This window comes from Ceratotherium simum, chromosome 15, assembly GCF_057802395.1.
Source record: "Ceratotherium simum simum isolate JZ-2026a chromosome 15, ASM5780239v1, whole genome shotgun sequence".
Taxonomy (NCBI): Eukaryota; Metazoa; Chordata; class Mammalia; order Perissodactyla; family Rhinocerotidae; genus Ceratotherium; species Ceratotherium simum.
The window spans coordinates 53,242,189-53,267,389 of record NC_141914.1 but is presented as its reverse complement, the minus strand read 5'-3'; the positions used below and the strand labels follow the sequence as shown (position 1 = coordinate 53,267,389).

The 25,201-nt window shown below is 37.6% G+C and overlaps 1 protein-coding gene across 1 annotated transcript in view; it reads right to left on the bottom strand.

The window, feature by feature from the left end:
• WDR49 (WD repeat domain 49) overlaps window positions 1-25,201 on the bottom strand; it is a 144,485-nt gene that overhangs the window by 76,711 nt on the left and 42,573 nt on the right. Inside the window, 3 exon segments of the mRNA XM_087440075.1 lie at window positions 1,588-1,821; window positions 14,338-14,486; window positions 16,150-16,317. Coding sequence (XP_087296201.1) covers window positions 1,588-1,821; window positions 14,338-14,486; window positions 16,150-16,317 — 551 coding nt within the window.

Genomic DNA, 25,201 nt, shown 5'->3' with positions numbered 1-25,201 from the left:
ATCATTAGCCTATGAGACTGTGGGTGATATTATTTTCTTTGTACACGACTGCAATACATTTTTATAATTATAAATGTAATACAATGTTAAAGTGTTTCTCTATAGCTTAGCAGATAACAGTTAGGGAACACTTATGTATGGAACACACAGCTCCATGTGCTTTATATACATATTAATGCTTTTGATTATTAATACTATTAGCAGCAAAAATAAGTAGAGATGTGAATACTCAACGTAACTGTACAGCGATTCTCCCTATGTCATATACCATATGTGCATTCTCTATTGTTGTCTATAACTTGCATATATTTGTGTTATTTTGGCTTTATCTTCATGTCCCAAATGGAAGATTCCAGATCTTCTTTGTGTCCCATTTCCTGAATTCCTCATGGAATATTGCTCATCTTATAGCCAGGCAACAGACGATCTTAACATGTACACACAAACCTAGCTTTTTAACGTTGCAGATCTTAATTAGCAAAATGTTCTCCTGGAAACAAATGCATCTCTCAGTGGCCACCAGGGAGCCAAATTAACTGGTTGCCTTTGTAAAGTTCAGTAAAACATTTACGGGGGAATGTTTCCCACAGATGGAACTCAAAATGAATTGTTTTGTGAAGGATTTTTATCTCCTAGAATAACCAGAAAACAGAGTATTCGAAGTAGTGACATGACACACTACTCGTTACTAACAAAGAGCTTTCCACCCCTTGCATAAAATCTGAACTACTCATTTCTGCATGAATGCAGAAGCTTCTGCAGAAGGGAAAGAAAGAATGGGTTGGAGTTATTGTTTAAATGGCCACAAGCTGGATACTGGCTCTCTGCTCGGCTACTGTTGTGCTGTCACTATCAGGCAGAAGGTGATCATTGCAGCAGACTAAGCTCCACTGGTGCCTGCTCCCTCCGTGATCCCCCCACAGGCTGACCCTCTCTGTCCTCTCACAAGGCCTGTGGCCTGTGCAGCATCTCTGCTCCAGAGGAGCCAGGCGTCTTCATTAACATGCAGGTAGCGCTCCCATAAGCAAAGGCTGCAGAGCGTCATTAGAGCAGTCGGGAGACAAACAACACTGGCGCTGCATACCAAGTGGCACCACATTTAACTGAATCATTTTATTATGAATACATTCCAGGCTGCCACTGTGAGCCACTGGTATAAAATACGTTGGCAAAATGGATCTCTGCTAATTACATTTCATGCATATTTCAGAACTTTCCACAGGGATCCAGGAGGATGGTATTCATAAAAGGGAATTTTACAACCAGGTTCACTTGCATTTGGCATCAAGACCCAAACTAGTGGGCAACAAAGATAAGTTCAATTACATTACATGTTGTGTTTGTTTTAGCTGGAATGTTGTAATTCCCTTGAACGCTATCAGTGCTACTGTGGTCGCTGGCTGAAAACGAAATCACTCTTCAAATCCACCTGAACACACATTATTGCAGAAAAGCACGTAGCTGTTAAATCACTTCTTTTCCACATTTCTTTTTCTATATTTGTCCTCAGTTACTTTTGATTGAATTATGGAAATGAGCCTCTGGACGTGGGGACGCGTTAGGAGAGGGACAGAAAAGCATCATTACCTGCTTCAAGACAGAACTGTAAAGAGCACAAGTGACTGCTTTCTTGTGGCTTTTCACCCTCTTGCTGGCTTCACTTTTCATTGCCAACAACGCTAGCTGGTTATTGAATGAGATGAAAAGTCGGCCATGGGCTTCATCAAAGTGGAAGAGGCATCTGAAGTCCTGACTTTTGGGGAAAGAACAAGCTATCCTCTGGATGGACAGCTGGTGCTGGATATCCCAGAGTCTCAAAACCTGGATGAAAAGTGACAAAGTCATAGGACTATTTCAAGACTAATTCTAATTTTTTAGCCAAATTTTTTTCTACCTCATCCTTGAACCCAGGCAGATAGTTGTTTCCTGCATAGTGCTATAACTGTTCACACTTCTATCAGAACACATATATATATTTTTTTATTTTCCTTATCCGTTAAAATTTCTCCTCCATTGTAATCTCCTCTAGGCAAGGGATTGTGTTTTGTCTCAGTTCCCAGAAAAGTGCCTGGCATTTAATAGGTGCTTGTGGTAGGCAGAACAATGGTCCCCAAAGACGTCCACGTCCTATCCGTGGAATGTGTGAATATGTTACCTTACATGGCAAAAACGATTTTGCAGATGTGATAAATTACTGCCTTTGAGACGGAGAGATTATCCTGGATGATTTGGGTGAGTCCAAAGTAATCACAAGGGAGATCAGAGTGATGGGATGTAAGAAGGACTCTGCCTAGTGTTGTTGGCTTTGAAGATGGAGGAAGGGGGCCATGAGCCAAGGAAGCTGGAAAGGCAAGGAAAGGGCTTCTCCCCAAGAGCCTCCATAAAGGAAGACAGCCCTGCCAACACCTTGATTTTAGCCCAGTAAGACCCGTGCCAGAATTCTAACCTACAGAACACAAAATAAAGTTGTGTTGTTTCAAGCCACTAAGTTTGTGGTTATTTGTCACAGTAGCAATAGAAAACTAATACTGTGTTTCTCCTTCAATGTCTCTAGATAGATAAAGAGATAGAGAGATAGATAGATGTATTATATGTACGTATATATGTATTATATAAAGATATATGAAATAAAAGACTTGGTAGTAAATGAAATCAAGTTCAAATAAACCACAGATATTAGATTCTTTTTCAAACACAGTCAAGACATAAAAATGATGTGGATAGAACAAAAACACAGAAGAAAACAGAAAGAGCAGCTTTGCAAGTCCATGCTACTCTCAGCCACAGTGGAGACTTAACACAGGCCAGTGAGGGAGAAAGAGTCAAAATGAAGACAGTGAAAAACCCCTCCAAAAGGGGCTGGTGGACAAACTCTAGGGCCAGCCTTCCTGGGTTCTAGTGTCGGCTCTGTCTCTTACTGTAGGGTGACCGCTAGCAAGTTTCTTTGTCTCTGAGTTTTTGATGCAGTACTTACCTTACCCGATGCTGTGAGGATTGAATGAGGGCCCCTGTCAAGCTTTTAGCATGATGACCAGTATGTAATGTGTTGCTCTTTTATTAGTAAATTTGTTTTATTATTTTTACATTGTGTAAGTATTAGAACCTAAGAGTAGAAAATGTTATTTCAAATAAACTAGTCTATCTTATACAATGTAAGAATTATTTCTAAATTATCTATAAAAATTGTATCTGTTTAAATAAGCACTTATTACTGCATAAGGTAGGCAACCCTTTAGTTCTCAACCTGTTTTAATATACTACTTCAAAAGAAAAATCTGTTGAAAATGATGGTCTATCCTCTCCCACTACATGCATATACTCATGTAAGTACACAATTTTCCATGCAATTTCTTTGGGTACATGGACACACACACTTCCCATACATATGTACAGATCCCCGGAACCCACAGGATAGGAATTCCTACAGTAATTATTAAATATGTTCAGCCAAAGACATCCTCTTCTACCTGTCGATTCTATTCTACACTCTTTTCCTATATCTACATAAGCCTCATCTTACCCCTCCTCTCCAGAGTAAATGATCCTAGGTCCTTCAGCCATCATAATATCAGTTTTCAGATCCCATCCCATGGCAGCCTCTTGATTCTCTCACTCTGTCTCTGCTTCTACTTTCTCTCCAGCAGAGGACAGTCATCCAGACCTTGTTTACTTTTAAAAACCACAGCAGGATATGTCCATGGTATAAAATCCAATAGCACCAAAGGGCTTTTTTCCCAACTCATCCCTCTTAACTGTAAGTCCCACTCCTCAGAGACAGCCTTCTTTAACTCTTAGTAGGTTACAGTTTTCTCCATAACACCAAATAACAGCTGTGTGTGTCTACATAGCATATATTAATCATATATTAATCATATATGTAATGACTCTCTGCTCTAAAAGAAAAGGAATTACTTACACTCCTTTCTCCCTTTCTCTTCTCATTCTTCCCACTATAAAAGTTTTATCTTTTTAGTCCTATCAGTTATTATAATTTAAAATAATATGCTTACACATAATTATTGCACTCTCAACTTGACAGTATCTCTCAACTCACCAACATGTAAGATGAACACCCTAGGGTCCTCAAGGACCTATTTTAAGTAAGGTGCTCAGAACTGAGCCAGTGTTTCATGTGTGTTCTAGTCACTGTCACAGGCGCTGTGACTTCTTTAAAGCAGCCTATTTTTACATTAGCTGATTAAGCCACCCGATCGTGCATTTCACCTACCTTGAGGTTCTGATTGAGCAAAATTTGAAATCTTATTTCCATGAACAAATCATCAAGCCAGATATCTATGATCTTACCTTCAAAAATCTGATATTTTAAGCTAAGTCTATGATTTTTCCTAGTTTGATTCAGAGTTTCAGTGTGACAACATAATTTTGAATCCTAATTCAATTATATTGACAATTCCTCCCTGATTTGTCCTCACATCCCATGGGACATTGTAGATATTCAATAAATATTTTTTTTAATTTTTTGAAGGTTGTGGCTCATCTAATAACTGTATCTTTATCCAGCTCATTGATGAAAAGATTAGCTAGAATAAGTCCAAGAATACAGCACTCTCATAAAAAACTTGTCTCACTTCCACGTGCTTATTCACCCAATTGCAGATCTCACATAATCCACAATGAAATTTTGTGAGACTTTTTCAAACATCTTTCAGAAATAATTATGTTTGATGTATATGGTAACCTCTTCATCTACCAACACCTATAACAAACTTAAAATGGCCTAATCAATCCCTACCCGATAAACAGCACGACCAATCCCTCTAACCCCAGGAATACATATTTATACAATAAATTGGATTTCTTCAGCAAGATTTTTTTATTAAAGAACTCATTCTGGTTCTTTTTCTTTTCTTTTCTTTTTTGGTGAGAAAGACCGGCCCTGAGCTAATGCTTGTTGCCAATCTTCCTCTGTTTGCTTGAGGAAGAGTGGCCCTGAGCTAACATTTGTGCCCATCTTTCTCTACTTTTTGTATGTGGGACACCGCCACAGCATGGCTTGATGAGTGGTGTAGGTCCACAGGATCTGAACCAATGAACCTGGGCCGCCAAAGCAGAGAGTGTGAACTTAACCACTATGCCACTGGGCCGGGCCCTCATTCTGGTTCTTAATCATTACTAGATTATTTTTATTGAAAACATTCTGGAAGCTTTCCAGAAAATGTTTACCCTCAAAAATGTAAATGCTACAAGAACTAAGACTCGCAAATGTATTTTAATGAGTTCTAAATATAAATAGAATTGATAAACTGTTATTTTGAATGTTAAAGCTGTAAGATTAGACACATCTAGATCATTCTCAAACACTCGTATTAATTATGATAGTCATACCCTCATTGTTCAAAATCCTGTCTTGGTTAGTATGGACCTCCTTCTGAAAAATAGAAACTAACTCCATATCGGAATAATAATCTGGGGCATGGTTGAGTATAGATTAACAACAACTCAACAGTATTAATGGACTATAATTTCCCTAGAATCATTTTCTACTGTGTTGTTCAAGTAACTTATTTTGGCTTTAATATTTCATTGACATTCAGTAACATAAATTAAATTAAAAATTAAAAATAGATGAGCAATAACTTCTCTAGTCTATGACAGGTTACTTCTTGCTATTAGCAATTAAAACTAGAAATATTTTTATCAGAATGTGCATATTCATTAATTTTTCTTAAAATTAATTTGCATTGCTCTGCTTTCCTTTCTTCCTCCAGAGAACCCAACACTCTCAACGAATGATCCTGCTAAGTCCACCTTCCATCTTTAATTCTCTGATTTTTCTCTCTTCAGAATCAAAGCCATAACATTGATAGACTGCATCAATGCATACAACAGTGTTCCAGCTTTCTCCTAGGAATCATGTCACAGTACGTGATCTCCAGAAGTTTTTCAGTTTTCCCTGCACTACCACATTCTATAACCAGTGGTTCTTAACCTTGATATTAGAAACATCTACGGTGCTTTAGAAATCCCCTATGCTTGGGCCCTTCCCCAGGCCAATTAAATCAGAATCTCTGATTTAGGATGGGGCTCAGGCGTCAGCATTTTTTTTTTTTTAATTTCCCAAGTATTTTCTTTGTACTGTACCTGAACTTTTCTACTTGGTTTTAAGGTCAATGCTAATCTCCTTGAACAAGAAATCTTTCTCTCAGCTTAATCAGTAATTTCATGTGGCTTGGCCTTAAACCAGATAACTGTACTCCCTTTCTCTCCTAATCAGTCCATATCCTTTTAATCATGAAAAATATCTCACATTAATTCAGTTTTATTAATCAAGTCCTTTGGCAAAATGTCACTTAAATATCTAGTTATTATTTGAGAATCTTGGGTTCTCCTCTTCTTTTACATTCAAGTTGGCCTTTGGAATAGAATTAGGCCACAGTTCAAAAGGAGTATATTTAACATCCATTTTCATTCCAGATACCCTAGAGATATTTTCTTTATTCTTAGTAGGAAAAATAAATAAATTGACAAACACCTACGCTTAAAAATTGCAGTTGAATAATGGATGCTTTTTTATTTATATTTTGCACACATTTTCATCTAAACTGTACTTTCTAGTTACATCAGGATATCTGAGACCTCGTGATGTCTGTCTGTTGAAAGCCACTTGCTAAGTCAAGTCCTTGAAGCGGCATATTTGGTGGGTCTTCATTACATCTTCATTTTTATATTAGGAGGAATAATTATCTAAGCTTATGACTTTATACCAAGGCAAAATTTAGCTTTTCACTTAATGAAGATGACAGATTATTCTGCTTAATCTTTATCTTGTTTCAACTGTTCACCATTTAATAATGCAGGATTATAAAAGCAAATACTGTATTACTCATATACATTAGAATGAGAAACTAGTGGATTGAGACTCCAGACACCTGATCCTAGCTTTAATATAACTTGGGTTTGTCAGCTCAGTTATGTGGTTTTACCTCTCCATTTCTGCTCCTTTCTACAAAGAGGTCCCTGCCGGCTCTCAAATTCTGTCAGTTCTGCCTAGAATGTAGTGAAATGGCTCAATCTATTATCTGTAGATTCCAAAATAATAGCAATTCAAAGAAATTCAAGAAGGTGTATGGTGAAGACTGGACTAAAGAAATACATGACATCACCACGATTTCAGTCTAATTTAGCTGAAATTTCTCCCTGCTCCCTTCCAGTTATGGACAGAATCAATTCACGTAGGCATCATAAAACTATAATAATTAATTAATTAGTAAGTAAATAAATAAATAAAACTTTTCTTTTGTCCTATAAATATTACATTTATAAATGGGTAACTTCATGGATAGGTGGATGCATGAATAGATGTATGGATGGACAGAGAACCTGTTTTCAGTGTACTTTTTAAAACCAAATTGGCATTATTTACATGTTGGCAGCATGCCCAAATTTAATGCAAAATAGTTAGGAGAAAAAAAGATTCATAATTTCCTAATAATCATATAAAAGTGAGGGAAAAGTAGAAAACAGATTCAGATGACTCTATCGAAATGAGACTTGTTTAGTTTCATCAAACATTTACTACTAACTCCTGCCATTCTGCAGGGGATAGATATAAAATGACTATAAGAAAAAAAGAGAGAGAGAATACATATCTCTAGGGGATTTCGAGGACAGCAGTGCAGCAGCTCAGCTCTCCAGGGGTAATCCACAAAAATGGATAGTGTACTTGCAGATAATAGGATAACAGGAACTGAGAGCATTGGTTCTCCTGAGTACACCTTTATGTATTAACAAGTCTCTTTATTCAGAACGTAAGCCTTTAGATAATCCACAAAAGCATAATCAGTGAATGCTTAAAGGCAATTTTGCTTGACATGATATATGCTAACAAAAGCATTCTACTGAATACCTCAGCTAATGTTTTTAACCTAAAGTCATATAACAGATCTTTCAAGAAATATTTTTACCATACTTTTCCCAGGACTGAAGTCAAACTTAAAATACTAGTCAGAAATTAAAGTCTTCTCTTGTGCTATTCATCTTTAAATTGTTACCATAACCATTATCTTCTCTTTCTTTTCATTCTTTTCAACAGAAATGAGAGAAGGCATAACAACTCTAAGACTCAGATGTCTGTTACATGCCTGTGTATTCTATCATTGACCTTGAAAAAGTCAACACATTTTCTCACACTATGAATTGTTCTGCAAAAATCTCATTGATTTCCCAGTTCAAGTTTGGCAATAAATTTAACTAATACCAGCATTTTATTTCAGGTGCTTTCTTTTCTCAGAACAAAAGTTCACTTGGGGAATTTTAAAATTTCAATTAAATTGATTTTTTGCCACTATCATTACTCACATAACACTGCAAAACATAACAGAATTTTTCCCAGTCTTTAAAAAATGTTTTCTAACTTTGTCTTTCAAACATCACTATTCTTCTTTTATTTTACAAAGTAAACTTAAACAATTTGAATTTCTCTTTTTTTTTAACTCACTTTAATATTTATACTAACAACAGCTTTGAAGGAAATAAGTGAAAGCCAGGTAGAACAAGGAAACTCTGGTTCAATATCATTGCAGACTAGGTTTCTGTAGGTGGCTTTCCTGCTTCAAAGAAACACAACTCTGAATAAAGCGTAATTTCTGTTGCCTTACTGGGCCTTCAGGGAGTGGGGACAATCTCCACTCGTCCAAAGGAAGAAAGAGGAAAAAAGAAACAAACTTAAGGCAGAGACAGTGAAGAGTAGGCATAAATGCAGACACTACAACCAGGAGCCTAAGCTTGGACCAGCAGCAAAGTGGAGGAACTGGGGCAAGACTGTTCAATTAAACCGGACAAGGGAAAAGGAGACTACAGTAGCCTCAGGACAGTAGTTTTCCTCATTTCCACCAGGTAGAAACATATACAAATCTTCCGTGGAGAAAAGCACCTTCAGTTGAGTTCCTCAAAATGCCTACAGTTTAGCAACAGCAAAAAATGAGGTAACAATAAAAGATAACCAAACATAACAGGAACCAAGAGGGAGAATCACCAAAATAACAAATATCAGATTTGGATGACCAAAGACTCCAGATATTGAAATTATTAGATAAGAATATAAAATAATTAATGTGAAATTAAAGAACTAAAAGTCAAAATCACTGAAATGAGCAAGCAACAAAAACTATCTAAAATTACCAAGCAGTTAAAAAAAAGGTTTTGGAAAAAAAAAACTAAGTTAAAATTAAAAACTCAATGTATGGGTTATATAGAAAGTGGGCACACTCCCGTTAGAAACACCCCCATTAAAGTCAAGAATATGATAAGGGTGCCTCCTGGAATATAAGAAAAAACCTAAACATGGAATGGGAAAGAAATTTGTATATAAAATTTTTCTGAAAGACAGTTAAAAGAATGAATAAGTGGGGAAATACAGGGAGTGCTTTCTCAAAATTTTAAAGATGTCAAATATCATCATATTCAATGAAATTCCAAACTAAATGCTAATACTGTTTTCATGAAACATGAATATTGATCCTAAAATTTACTTGAAAGGATAAAATGGCAGAGGATAGTTAAAATTGAGAAAGAAAAACAAGTAGGAATTGCCCTACCAAGTATCAAAATATACAATAAAACTATGGTGGGTAAGGTATGGTGGGTATACCATTGTTTTCCTAGTACACCACTTTTCCTAGCGTATGAAAAGACAAGTAGACTAATAGAAAGGGTAAAGCATCCAGAAACAAAGTCATGTATACACAGTAGTTCAAATGATGAAAACAACAGCATTTCAAACCAGTGAGAGAGACAAATTATTCAAAAAATAATCTTGGATATCAATTTGCAGAGAATAAAAACTTTACACAAAAATAAACTACAAAATTAAATGCAAAAATAATTCAATAAGAGAAAAAGTATTAACAGAAAATAAAGAATATTTTTATAAATATGAAGTGTGGAAGACATTCCTAAGCTAAATACAAAATCCAGAGCCATAAAGAAAATCATTTCTTAGATTCAACTTCACAAAAATTAAAAATTTTTGAATGAGAAAAATAGCATAAACAAAGTTAAAAGATATATGCTTGAAAGAGGTAAGATATATGCATCATATATAATAAACAAAGGATGATCAAAATATTTTTCAAACTACGAATCAATAAGAAAAAGACACAGTTCAGTTAATATGATAAAGGGCATGATCAGACAATGCACGAAAAACAAAAAAATATAAATGGCCAATAAATATTTGAAATAGAAATTCATCCTAATGTTTTGTCCATCGGATTCACAAAAAAAGTGAACAAATTAATGGTATCCACTATTGACAAGAGTGTGGGGAAACAGGCACCGTTATATACCTCTGATGAGTATTCATTTCTGAGTTGAAATCAGCAGTTTACAAAAGTCCTTTAAGAAGTGCATCCCTGTTGACCCAATAGCATCACTTCCAGGAACTTATCACAAAGAAATTTACTCATGAGGTCTTAATAATGTATGTGTGTGTGTCATAGGTTTATAAGGGTAAAAAACTAGAAACAATAACTCTTTTAATCAACAAATGATTGAATAATTAAGTTATGGCCATTTATGCTATAAATTACTATGTAGCAGGTAAAAATTCAGGTCTTTGTATACTCACATAGAAAGATCTCTAGGAAAGATTGTTTAGGGAAAAGCAAGTTGCAGAAAAATATGACTTGTGTGATACCATTTACATAGAAAGTGATAATAAATTCTACCTTGTATTTGTATACACACATAGGATGGTATATATAATAATATATTATAAAATACCATATATTATTATAATACAATATGTTATATATTAAGTATATAATAAAGCAATAATGAGAAGATACACACTAAGTGTTAATAATAGCTATTTCTTGGGAGAGGAATTGATTTGAAGGGGAAGTGAGCAAAAGCACTATTCACTGTTTGCACTACATGCTTCCTCATTTGTAATTTTTATAGGAGGACATTAATCCATTTACTTGTGTAATTTAAACAAGATAAAAATGACTTTGTTTCTGGATGGATAGAGGGAAGTTGATGGGGGAAGGGAGGCAGAAGGGAAAAGAAGGCAAACAGGTAGGATGCAGTCACCAGCACAAAAGGCTGACTTTGTATTTTCCTCACCAACCTTGGGGCTACAAAACAGAAACAAGGCTCTGGGAAATATCAGAGGCTCAAACAAGGGATTAAGTTACAAACTGACCTGATTCTGGTGGCCAAATCAGGATTAGTAGCCCAAGAGTTAAGAGCAATAGAAAAGCCTAATCAGGCTCACTGGTTGGAAGTCAACCCCCAGCAGAGAACCTTCCCCTAGGCTTCGACAATCCTTTTAGTCCCCGTGGTGATTCGTCTTCCAAATGACCAAGTTGCTGGCTTCCAGCAGGGCCTCGCCATCAGTGTACTGCCATCTTATAAGACAGGAGTCCAAAGCAAAATGCAGTTGGGCAATTATTCAGCATGATATCAAGTTCTATAGAGATAAACTTATTGTTTAATCATCACTGGAAAGTGGCAATAGAGCAGTCTTCCAAAAAGAACTAAAGTCTCAGATCATTTTCAGAGGAAGTTATTTAGATCTAAATTGCTTTGGTCTGAAAATCCTCTAATTTAGCAACTCATTGACCAAAACATGTTCAATCAAAGGCTTTTTGAAAAAAATATACTTTCTTTCATTTTCCCTGTTCCCTAACTTAACTCTAGTTCTATAAAACATCCAAAATAACCTTACAGCAATAAAGCTGAGGCTTAACCTGGTAGCAGAAAGCCCTGTTGTTTGTCGTGAAAACATAAAGACCCAGATTACTGTGCATTTATCAAAGTGGAATGGATTTAGACTAATGTGAAAGGCAGCATGACTAGCTTTATTATCATGTAATGGTTTAGAAGTCAAAGCAAAAATAGAATGATAAAACTGCTTTGGAAGAAGCCAGGTAGTCATAACACTGATGATAGCTGTACACTATCAATTCTGACTCTAAGGACATTTTTTCACTTGCTTTTAAAGTTATAAAACCTTTCAGAAAACTCTGTAATGATAAAATACTTGTATTTATTTCATTTTATGTTTAATAGAGACTCGTTCATTTAACTAAGATTTATTGAGGACCAACTAAGCGTATGGCACAATCCAAAAAAGACATAGTCCCTAACCTCACAAATCCTGCCAGTTAGTTGGTTGATAGTTACACTATTTTACATGCTATATTCAACATGTGTTCAATGTACATTAACAAGTGATAGGTCCTGGGAAACACAAAAATGAATTTAACAAATAATCTTTCCTTTAAGCATTCAAAATCTAGTGAAAGATATAATGTACACATACAACCCTCGAGTATACAAGTCAGATTGTGTTAAATTCAATAATGAAAGTTAGAACAAAGTGCTAAACATCTCAAAAAATAAAACAACTAAGTCTGGCTAGGGCATCAAAAAAAAAAGTTTCACTCTGAATTTCTTTGGTCCCTTAGACTCACAGTAATGTGTCTTCACTTCAAGCTGTCAACAAATAATCATTCAACAAACACTGCAAGGTGCCAAGCACTGTGACAGATACCAAGTGTACAGGCTGAAAAGATTCTGACCCTACTTAAGGAAGCAAACTAAAAATTTCAGTACAAGATGACACATGTTCTAACAAGGGACACACAGGTGCAATGGGAGTGCAGAGAAAGAAACACCTAGGTCTGCATGAAAGACTCCAAAAAGGGGGTCAGCCCGGTGGTGCAGGCAGTTAGGTGCGCGCGCTCTGCTGCAGCGGCCTGGGGTTCGCTGGTTCGGATCCCGGGCGGGCACCAACGCACCACTTGTTAAGCCGTACTGTGGCGGCGTCCTATATAAAGTAGAGGAAGATGGGCACGGATGTTAGCCCAGGGCCGGTCTTCCTCAGCAAAAAGAGGAGGATTGGCATGGATGTTAGCTCAGGGCTGGTCGTCCTCACAAAAAAAAAAAAAAAAAAAGACTCCAAAAAGTCTGAAACTTCCAGGATAAAGAGGCATTTGCCAGTTGATCATGGCAGACAGGGAATTGAAGGCCAAAGGAAGAGCGTGTTGCAAAGCCATGAAGACAGCGTGGTGAAAACAGCCAATAGTTGGATATGGCTGGAGCAGTCAACGGTGGAAGAGAAAAGCAGAAAGTGAAGCGGGACTCCCAGACCAGGGGACGGCTTTGTATAAACGTTTAAGAATTTTAGAGTTGATATTTAGGTGGAGGGCAAAGATAGGAGATTGAAGAATTTTTCTTACAAACAATTTAAATAGCAGGATAGAGGGCAGACTGAAGTCAGACCAGTCTGAGAGCAGGGAGACATGTTAGGAAACCCTTGTAGTATTTTGGGCAAAAGAAGATGAGATTTTGAATTAGAGCAGTGGCAGCTGAGGGAGAGGTGAGGCTGATGAACATATTTTGGTGGTAGAATCAACAGGAATTGGCAGTTGATCAGTTAAGTTTAAGGGAAAGAGAGATTTACGTAATAGGTCTACAGTAAAATATGCAAGTTTGGCAGGACTTATGGTGGGGTGAAGCTAAGAAGTTGAAGATGAATTTCTATTTAATTTTTACATATACACATACCACTTTAGAATAAAATAAAAAGTCAGATTCACTGAAAGAGTCTCAGAAGCTGTGACCATTAAGTCTACTGTTCACCCTTCTTCTCTTCACAACCAAGTGTCTTGAAATCTATCACCTGTTAACTGGATCTATAAGCCAGGTATTATGTAAAATGGAAATTTTACAGAGGAAGAAATGACAAGATTCTTGGAGATTAATAAATTTTCCTAAGGGGATATAAGTAGTAAATAATTGTGGTCAGGATTCAACCTGGACTATCTGGTTCCAGTGCCGTGTATTTTCCATCATATTTAAAATATCCCATCAATATCATCAAATAGAAATGGACTGATATACTTAATTGAAATGTTCTTAATGTACTTGATATTCTTCAGATTAACTTTGATTTCTAACTTACTGAGTCACTTCAATATCAAAGCAACGATAGCTAATTGGCTGTGCCTACTTTGTATCTTACCAAAGTAACATTTCTTCATCCCTATTTCTATTTTTTTCTGTTGAATTAGTGAGAACTGTGGAAGTTCTCCAGATGTGACCTATTGAGAGCCCAATAATGAAGATTAAATTCATGAGTCCATGGCTTGAAAAAAATTTTTAATGAAATACTTTGTCCAGCTGCCCATGGCTATTGTTAAGTGACCATCAATATCTTTTCCAAATATAGATTTTCAAAGACACAGTAGTTTGCCAATATATTTTAAAAATCTACACCATCTCTCAGAGGAATTCAGGACCAAGGATAGATTTGGGGAGGAACTGGGGAGGCAGAACTAGGTAAATTAAATGCACAATGTTACTTACTTTATCTTTGGAGAAGCTGAAAAGTTGTTTTCTTGCAGCAAAGAACTGGACAGCTATTACACTGGCTGAGTGACCCCAAAGAACGCCGACTGGCTTAGAGACAACGTAGGGCTTCCAAAGGCAAACTTTATTGTCAATGCCAGCAGTTGCTAATCAGAATTAGAAAGAAAAAAATGTTTTTAATATCATGAATAACCCATAGCATTTTCTTGTAGAAATGAGTTTGAAATGAGTTTATCACATATTTGTAGGTTGAAAGATGCCTTCTGAGCGCTAAGGAAGGAAAGCTTGAAGGAAGGGAAATCCCGTCATTGCCCGACAGCCCAGGCTGACAGGGCATGAGTTCTATCACCTGAAATAGTTGAAATGGAGCGAATAAGGGGAAGGGGCATGCATGAAGTAAAAGGACAATACAGTCCCATTTAGGAAGCAACTAGCAGGCCAACTAGGAGGGACAAAATTCTGCTTCCTTGTCCCGTTTCCCCTCTCCAGCCAGCACAGCCTGGGAATGTAGACCCAGCAGTAAGAAAGAACCAAACCAATCTTTCAAGTTTCCAATTGATGAAAAAGTATAAGGAAAAAAATTATTTTGACTGTTATGTAAATAATCAAGTATTTACAAGCAAACAAGCAGTGTCAATATTCTTTTGACCCGCTTTATTGAGTGAATTGAACATGTATTGGTTATATGCAGGGAGCACGTCCAGAGCAGGAGTACAGTGCCTCTTCAGGCCTGTGGAAACCCAGTAGAGCACTCTTCCTTGTTCCCTGGTTTAGGGCTGACTGTGGAGCTGAACTTATTCACCCTATTTTTCCAGCACTATGACAGGTACAAGATAATTATTAATATTAGGGGGCTGAAATAATTAATCTATGAATCAATGAAATGGTTGACGTTTGAGTCCTTCCAAACTCAATTCACCAACCCCTCCAGCCTTGTCTGGTAAATCTACAATATTCCTTGAAAAGTTGCTGCTGGCACATTCCTGAGTTCACATACAAGGTATCTTTTACCACGAGAGTCAGCTATTATTGTTAGGGAGTTTAGAGACTCAGCCCCCTGGCTGATATCAACACTCTTTACATGAAGGACAATTATTGAATGAGAATTAATATGACCCATTCTGTAGGCCATGTATGCTCATTCTCTGTAACTATCCTGTTAATTTTTCAATAATACCTCATCTAATATCTTGTATATCAAATTATCAGCTTTCAAAATGTCCAAATATTTTATTTAAATAGTTAATGCCTGAAAACATTTATAGCTTATTTCCTCAGCTAAAATATACTCTTTTACATCAAAAGAACTCTTCTTTAGTAACCTAAGGCTAGTATAATCTGAAAATTTTCAAAAAGCATTAGAGTTTGTATTCTGAAAGGTGATTGAAAAACGACCTACACTTTTCAGTTCTCTATTGCGTGTGTGTGTGTGTGTGTGTGTGTGTGTGTAGTAGCAAGGAAAATGATGTATTTGTTTGGGTTGAGCATTTGGTGGTTAGAAAGATGACAGAATGGCAGCCACTGTACAAACTGTCTTCTTTCTCTATATCATTTTATATCCCCACCAATTCTAATAAAAACACTAATTAAAGCATTGGGGCGCTTTCTCATTTTTTCACCCCAATGTAGTTCATATACACTGCACATCATAATGCATCATTATCAGACATTCTCAGGCAATAAAATATGAGCTGCTCAAGTTGGTCTCTCTGGCAATAAAGCAACAAGGTGGAGAGGCTCCATGCATACAAACAGGCACCCCAGACTATTTATGAGGCCCTCATTGTTACCGTGATTTATTCTACATACCAATTAAATTGAGCCGAGAGTGGTAATCAAAAGCATGAATGCCCTGGGCAATGTTGAAAGATGTCATTTTAAGTTGCTTTTTTGATTTCTCTCTCCAAGCCAGCACCACAGTGTTTGTATTGCTGGTTGTACTGGAAATGATAGCATCTAAAGATGCATTGTAAGTAACTGATAAGAAAAAGGAAAACAATATTTAGTTGATTTCTCACAAGATCTGAGCAAAATAGAACTGTTTTAATATGTAAAGAAAAAAATTAAACTTAGATTATGATGACACAATCTGACACTTAGCAAACACCCCATTAACTCCTTTTCCCACCAAAGTCTGCATTTGGACTTTTCTTCCACTCAAAAGATACCTTGAAATTTGTTTTAATTAGATGGCAGGAAACAATATTAACCATAATAATCTTATGGGATTCTGGAGATGTGAGATGAGTAATTGGCCAAATTGCTAGGTTTTTCCTCCTGGGCCTGAAGCAGGCAAGCAAGAGCTTAGCAGCCATCTGCTGCTCTCCAAGGTCCAGCTCACGCCTAAACCGTGGTTTACTTAAGTGTCGACTGGTCTAGAATGTTTGAGAGTGGAATGGCCAGGACTCAATGCCCTGCCAAGATTCACAAACACAGCTAGAGGCTCGGGTCAAACGGCTGATCCTCCATTCCCAATGACCAGACGCTGTGGAGCAAAATGCCACTTCCCAAGCAAGAAAAATGATGCTGTTGCCTTCTGCCAGGAAGACCTTTCCATTCCTGTCAGACGCACATGCTCCAAAAGGGAAATAGCCACAGCTGCTCTTTCACCAGCTTCAAACCACTATGCTCTCCATGGTTAGGTGGAAGTTCTCTTTCGCATTTTGCTCAGACAATGATTTGTACCCCAAAGTTGAACATTTCTGGTTTGACCTCAAGATCAAATTCCTTCCTCACACAAAGAAGGATGCTGCAACTTTGTATAGCTTAAGGAAAGTTTTTGTAGCAGAATAGCTCTTGGAAATATTTCTGATCTGCTTGTTATATAGAATCAAGAGTGACAGTCTTGGAAGACAATTCGCAGCTGGTCGCTAGCATTCCTGCACTTCTTATGAAAGTGACCACCGACTGCCCTTTGTTCCCAGCCATCTTGGAATGTAGAGCTAGTGTCTCCCTTTGGAGCAATAGCAGACATACTTACTACCCAGAATAATACAGATAACCTTTTCCTTTGGACGAAAAGGCAAGCATGCATCGTTTCTGCTATAAGAGATTCAGATTCCCTAAGCTTGGGATTCCTCTTCTATAATGCAACCCACTGCATGGACAGGCGTTCATCTGGGACCATCTGCGTTGCCTCTGTGGGACTTGGGGGCAAGGGGAACTGACATAAATATGCTGATACTCATGTTGCTTGCTGTGCTGTGAGTAATAAAGGCCTTTTTCTCCGACACAGGGGTCTTATATCCTCTGTCATTTCAAGATTTTTTAAAAAATTTCTTTCTCTAAGTAAGCACCACGGTATTTGTATTGTTGGTTGTGCTGGAAATGGCAAGTAGTAGCTACCTTGCAAATAGCTTGGAAGCTCAGACTCTTCACAGGTCTTAACAGGTAGGTACCTTTTGTAAAAGTACTTGTAACTTCTTCAAGAAAAAAGCATGCTTCAGTAAAAAGTTAAATCCAGCATCTAGTTTTACTATTTTGGTGAAAGAACTTAATTTGCTTTATATATATGAGTGTGTGTATATGTATATATGTATGTATATAAGTATATGTATGTGCCTGTATACATATATATGAATATATAAATTTCCAAATAATTTTTAAAGGTAAGGAAATTCTGAGAGGCAGAAGGATAGCTCAATACATTGCTTTTCCTCTAGCCTATTCTATTGGGTTAATTGTTTCTAAAAGCAACTAGGATTTATTCGTTTGAGAGCTGATATTGACGTTATGTGAATACCTTAGTTTAACATATTTCATATCTATCTCACTATGAAATATATGACCTAACATGACCAATTTAAAACTAAATTAACGAGTTTGAGACTATCCAGGATGTCATCTATAGATATCCTCTCTCGAAACATAGCATCTCCTCTTCAAAGATTTATTGGGCATTTACTCTGCACCCTGTGCTATGAGAAGGTTAATAAGAGAAGAAATAGATACAGCCTGGATGGCCCCAAGCTTGGAACAAAAGACGTGTAAATCAAACAATTAGAGAAAACTTCAGCACACAACAAAGTGATAAATTGAATGGTACAGAAAGTATAATAGAAGTTCAAATAAGAAAGAAACTGGTGTGGGCTTCAAAGTTCAGAAGATATTTGGTGAGCTTTGACAAAAAGATAGCATTTCAGTAGATGAGAGGTGATGACAAAATATGTGCGGGAAACAAAAGGTAAACTGCAGAATTTAGAGCTGAAAGAGGACTAAACTACCCCTTGACCTTACAGATGAAGAAACAGAGACCCAGGCAGGTTCAATGATTTGGCCAAAGTCAGCAACTGATTATTGTCAAACTCAGGACTGGAGCCCAGGCATTCTGACTCTGAGTTTGCTATAGTTTAATGTTACATAACACGCAATATTAACAATCCAAGCTCAGGACACTAGCATCAGGCAGAGCCAGAGTACATATTCAGAATACAGGGCCTGATCCCTTGACCACGGGAGCAGGGCTTCTCAAATTTTAATATGCACGTGAGTCACTTGGATGTCAATGTTAAAATGCAGTTTTTCATTCCGTAAACCTAAGATCCTGCAATTCTAACAATCCCCCCCGTTGTTGCTGCTGACACTCTCTTAGGACCACACTTTAAGCAGCAAGGCACTAGAACACATTCTACAGAGAATTGCTATCATTTTGTACTCTAGAGAATTAATCCATAGTTCTTAAAATTTTGGAGGCTAAGTGACGCTTTGGGAATCTGATGAAAGCTGTAGACCCTCCCCACCAGAAAGATGTATATGCACACAAAATTTTGTATAAAATATCAGGATTTTAGGAGCCTCCCGAACTCCACTCATGAAGCCCAACCATGATAGATCTGAAGAATTCAGGTGATGAACCTCCAGTTATAGGTAATTTTAGATTGCAAAACACTTCACCTGCTTTCTCAAGGGATTCTTAAAATTTCTATTGCTAATGATCTGTACCCTTTGTGTTAATCAGCGCCCACTTTGGCTCCTCTTTTCAGCTTCTGCTTCTTTAAAGTAAATGAGTTTAACCGGCCTTTGATGCAGGCGTTCTCCTAATCAATGCCAGAACACAATTTCTAAGGGAAAAAGGAAGAGCTGGGAAGCAAAGGACACTTTCATAAAGGAGACCAAAGCAGAGCTGCCTCACAGAGCACCAGGCACACGGAATAATTCTCTGTGAAGTTCGTTGTGAAGCACGGAAGTAATGCTAAAGGCCAAAATGGCCTACTCCTCCACTCTGCCTAGACTTTGCCTGGATGGCGTGTTTCTTGCTCATCCCCCATTACATAATCTCCTCAACCCATGGATCACTTATAATAGTTATTAGGATAATTTATTGAATCCCTACCATGTGCCTCGCATTGTGCCAGATGCTCTCACTCTATAATCATCTTCGGTAAGTGGGTTATCCCAAATCTACTGATGAAAAAAATAGACACTGCAAAAGCCAACTTCCCAAAGGCATGTGGCTAACTGGAGGTGGAGATGAGATTGAGCCCTGTCCTGTGTGGCTGTGAGCTTTCTGTTCTATGCTGCTGCATCCTTCTTTTCCACTAAGCCACACTGCCACGTGTATGCCAGGGCCACATCTGAGGTTCTTTCTATTACCAACTACATTTATGTCCCCCATACTCCCTCACTTCATCTTTTTTTGTGTGTGGGTGAGGAAGATCAGCCCTGAGGTAACATCTATTGCAAATCCTCCTCTTTTTTTTTTTTCTCTCCCCCCAAAGCCCCAGTAGATAGTTGTACGTCATAGCTGCATGTCCTTCTAGTTGCTGTATGTGGGACACGGCCTCAGCATGGCCGGAGAAGCAGTGCCTCGGTGCGCGCCCGGGATCCGAACCTGGGCCACCAGCAGCGGAGCGCGCGCACTCAACCACCAAGCCACGGGGCCGGCCCAGCCCTCACTTAATCTTGAGTCTTCCCTTTCCTGATGATTTCACTTTTTTATTGTCGTTTATCCCCCTAGGAACAGTATTGTCCTTCCTTTGTCCTCCCTGCTCTCTCTCCATTCTTTTCTCTCATCTACCGCCTTTCCTTCTAAAAAAATGAGAGAGAAGAAGGAAGGAACGAAGGAAGGAAGAAAGGAAGGAAAGGAGGGAAGATCCAAGAAGTAATCCTATAAAAGTGAGTCCTTTGAGTCTCATTGGGGAGCAATTAATTAATTTCAGGGGCATAAAGGTCCCCGATCACCTGCTACCCCACTGCTGCTACTTTACTAGAAGTGCCGACAGTATAAAATCTGATGGCAAGTGTTCTCATTCAGGGAGCAAGCTCATTGAAAATATTCCCTTTGTTTACAGAAAGTGCTCAGGATTATTATAACGACTCAATGAAGTAATATTATAAGATCTAAAGTACACAACATAACACTATAATCATATCTTCAAATCCATGGAAATTCTAAAATATCATTACAGAACAATCAAAGTAAAATATTTCTACCCAGAAAATTGCTTTGTCATGTGTTTCCATATCATATCCAAGTATTATCTTTAGTTTTGAGGCTATAAAGAAAGACGTATAAGGAGGCGCATTCTGCTCTGGTATTCAAAGCATTGCTTTAAGATCCGAATCTGCAGGTTACCAAGTGACATATATGAGCCTGTAGTGTTACAGATTGGAGGCTCAACAATTCACACTTTATTTCTAAACCAAGATATAACTTGTTTCTGACTAAATTGTAGAATGCCAGGTCTCTTGAGAATGCCTGAGTAAAAGGTGAGAGTAAAGCCATTTCCTTAAAATCAAATTATTGGATAAATAAAAATGTTTTCCTCATTTCTTGAACAGAGGAAAGGAAGTGACAAGTTATGATTAATACATTTTAAAAATATACAGCTAGGGAATGGGAAGATCTGATGAAATAAATAATTTGTTTTTAATACTCTCAGTGAGTCTGGGGGTTGGTAGAGGAAATTATTTTTAAAATTACTTTTAGATAATATTTTGAGGGGAAAAAATGACAATTTGATCATGTCTGTCTATTAAGATGCTAACTTTCAACTTTTCTGCTATCTTGCCACTTAGTCATAAAAAAAGGCATTAAGGGAACCAGCCATCGATCCTCGTCCTCGTGTGCTGTCAAAACGACCCCGTGTAATAGCAATTAGTTAATGTGGAAAAGTGATTTGAAAATGAAAAGTGATACCTAAAAACTAAGTAAGTAATGCTATTAAGTGCACTTAGAGGAAGCTAGAATAAGGCCACACTATATCATTTACCAACAGATAGAAGCCATATCAGGGTAGAAAATTGGGCCATTTCTAACTAGGAATTCTTATTATCATTTTTCAGGCTTTTACTTTATGAGTCATGTGACTTAGGAAAACACCCTACCTTGAACTTTCTTTGATATTCTTTTGTTGAGAGAGTTTATTTTCAGTTGCATTTCTTATTTTGAAGTTGGAGTCCCATTCTCTGAGACTACCACAGGGCTCCCTATATTCTGAGCAACTACCATTTCAAGGAGGAAAGATAAGAAAGAATAACTATATCTAGTCCATTTTTAAACATCAAAATACATCTAATTCAGTACTGCTAGGCACTTTAAAAAATAATAATGCGATTAATTTAATGACTTTTCAAAATACTGATTAGACTTTTGTTCATGATACAAATGGTTCTCACCCTCCCACCACACTATGGAACCATCTGCAGGAAGAGACCTCTTTCTTCAAACCTAGCCCACCGGCTCACAGCTGATTTCAGCTGCTTTAAACACAGCGAGGGAAGGGGCAGGAAGGCAGCATGTACTAGCTGACTCAGTGGTGCACCATCTTTTGTCTGGAGGACTTAGATGCAGGGAAGCGGAACAAGTCAGAAGCAAGACACTAGATCTGGATTCTGTTCCCAACCTAGTTCCTATCAATTACGAAGGCTCCCTGAGGAAACAACCTGGTGCCTGTATTCTGAATTCTCTGGTACAGCTCTGTTAATTAGCACAGCAATTAGTGATTCTGTTATCAGTTCACACTGTTTTGTACCTTCTCTTAGCCATGGTCAAAAAAAAGGAGGCAAAACACCTTTCAACAGAATAAAAAAATTAATGGTTTCTATTGTTGGCAATTTAGTGTTCACTCTTTCAATAGCTGTACTTCTAGGCTATGGTTTCCAAGGTTTCCAGTGACATTGTCTATACGAGAAGGCAATTATTTGGGACTAAAAAAGTGAAAATTCTCTGAGATTCAAGACATTTATACCTTACCACTATTGCCCAAAATCTAGGTACTTACTTTACAAGCATTTCAGAATGTAATTATTTTTCCATTAAAATATGGCACAGAACCACTCAGACGAGAAGAAAACATTTTCTCCTTCAAAGTTTTAAACAAGAAGTCTGAACCTTATCTTAAAGCAGGGAGCGAATATTCTTATGTCTGAAACAGAGTTTTTCCTTTGACATTTCAGTTTTACAGATATGTTATACTTGGATTCAATGAAATATTATTACCATACTTGCTCCTGTATTTCTTTCTTTTCTCAATTGTATATTCCCTCCTCACACTGAGAAGAAAATCAGTAAAAATATTTCTTGAGGAGTTCTAGGAATATCATCAGTTCATGTTGCTGAGGTAAAAAGAGTATCAAATGAAAGCAGCCATTAGTTGCTGGCTCCCGACAGGCTACATCTTGGAGACCAAGGAGCATAGTCGCTACTAAGCCCACTGTCCTACATTTGACTCCAGCCTGCCTTCCTCCTTCTCCTTCCTCCTCACTTCAGCCTCCTGCCTTCTCCTCATACAGAAACAACTGACCTGCAAGCAGGCAAACAAAAAGTTGTATCTCACCTTCTCGTCTCTGTTGCTAAATGTGGGAAAAGATGCTCATTCACTGGTTAGGACTGAAGTAGGTCCCCTTTTAGAGGTACTTCAAATCTAAAACTTGAAAGAAGAGAAAATATTTATATAGATACTTCACCTTTCTATACCCTTTACTTTCTCCTTTTTGTATTATCTTCTCTTCTACTTCATTTTCCTCAACATCCATTCATACAGCATTAAACTACACATTATTTGTACATATGTCCTTCTCACCCCAACCACTTTCTTTTAAACATAAATAACCCTCTATTTAAAAAAAAAAAAACACTTCTACACATATTTAGCAAGATTTCTTTTGGTTTCTCTCTTTTCTTTTGAAATATTTTTCAATAACATTTACCCAATGTCTTAGTCCATTCGGGTTGCTATAACAAATACACAGATGGAGTGGCTTAAACAACAAACATTTATTTCTCACAGTTCTGGAAGCTGGGAAGTCCAAGAAAAAAGTGCTGGCAGATTCGGTGTCTGGTCAGGGCCCACTTCCTGGTTTATAGATGGCCTAGTTCTCAATATGTCCTCACATGCTGAAGAAATGAGAGAGCTCTCCGGGGTCTCTTATACAAGGGCACTAATCTTATTCATGAGAACTACACCCTCATGACCTAATCATCTCCCAAAGGCCCCACCTCCTAATACCATCATATTGGGTGGTTAGGATTTCAACCGATGAATTTGAGGGGGACACAGAAATTCAATCGATAACATTCTGCTCCTGCCCCCTCAAATTCATGTCCTTCTCACAAGAAAAATACATCCCAACAGTCCCAAAAGTCTTAACTTATTCCAGCATCAACTGTAAAGTCTAAGTTCAAATCCCATCCAAATATTATCTAAATCAGATATGGGATATGGGTAAGACTCAGAAAACAATTCATCCTGAGGTAAATTCCTCTCCCAGCTGTGAATTTGTAAAACCATGCAAGTCATGTGCTTCAAAAACACAATGGTGAAACAGGCATATGATAGGCATTCCCATTCCAAAAGGGAGAAATGGGAAAGAAGAAATGGGTAATAGGTCCCAAGTAAAATCTAACAGGGAAACTCCATTAAAGCTTAAGACTCAAGAATAATCCTCTTTGGCTTGATGCTCTGCCTTCTAGACCCACTGGGAGAGCAATATCACCCCCCTGGGGAACTGTCCAGGCTGTGGCAGTGGCCCCACCCATGCTGCAGCTCTCATGTCATGGCTCCACTGGGGGCAGCCCACAGGCCTTTGCAGGCCCCCCCCAACTAAGGCACAAGGCTGGGGCTTCCCAGCCCACCTGAACCAGAGTCAGGCCCACCCTTTGAAACCACTCTGCAATATCTCAGAAGATCCAAGATCCTGAAGACATAGCAATAGAACTAAACTTACTAACTAAATCTAACTAAACTAAAGCATAGTGATTAAAAAAAAAAAAAGACTGCATAAAAATGAAAAACTTACATACACATAATGAGAGTCCCAGAAAAAAAAAGGGGGAACAGAAAACTTTGGAAAAAATAACAATCGAAATATTTTCATATTTAATGAAAATTATAGATCCACATATCCAAGAATGTCAATGAATTCCAAGCAGCATAAACACACACACACACCAAAAAAACTAAGGCACATCACAAACAAATTGCTTAAAATCAGTGAGAGAGGAAAAATCGTATAAACATTGCATTATGCGTTATAGTGGACACTAAGGAGAATAAAGGACATATCGCCTGCCCTAAGAAGATTGTTTCAATTTTCAGTTTATGTATAAATGTGATTCGCATGTGAGGCATCCAGATTCTCTTCTGAGATTTGGAGGGTTATGACAGACTGAATCAAAATTCTGATGTGGGTACAGAAATTTGTAGGATTGAGTCACAGATTGAGCAGCATCTGAAATCAAGATTTTAAAGAGGAATGCAGGAACAAAGCCAAAATTGAGAATCTTACAAACCGTGCAACGGAGACCCATCTGAAGTAGATGGATGGCAAAGTTAAGGGAAGTTTCAAGAACAATACTGGCAAAAAAGACTCTTCTTTGGTGGCAGATAGGGAGTATCTCAGAATAAAGAATCCTTCAGAG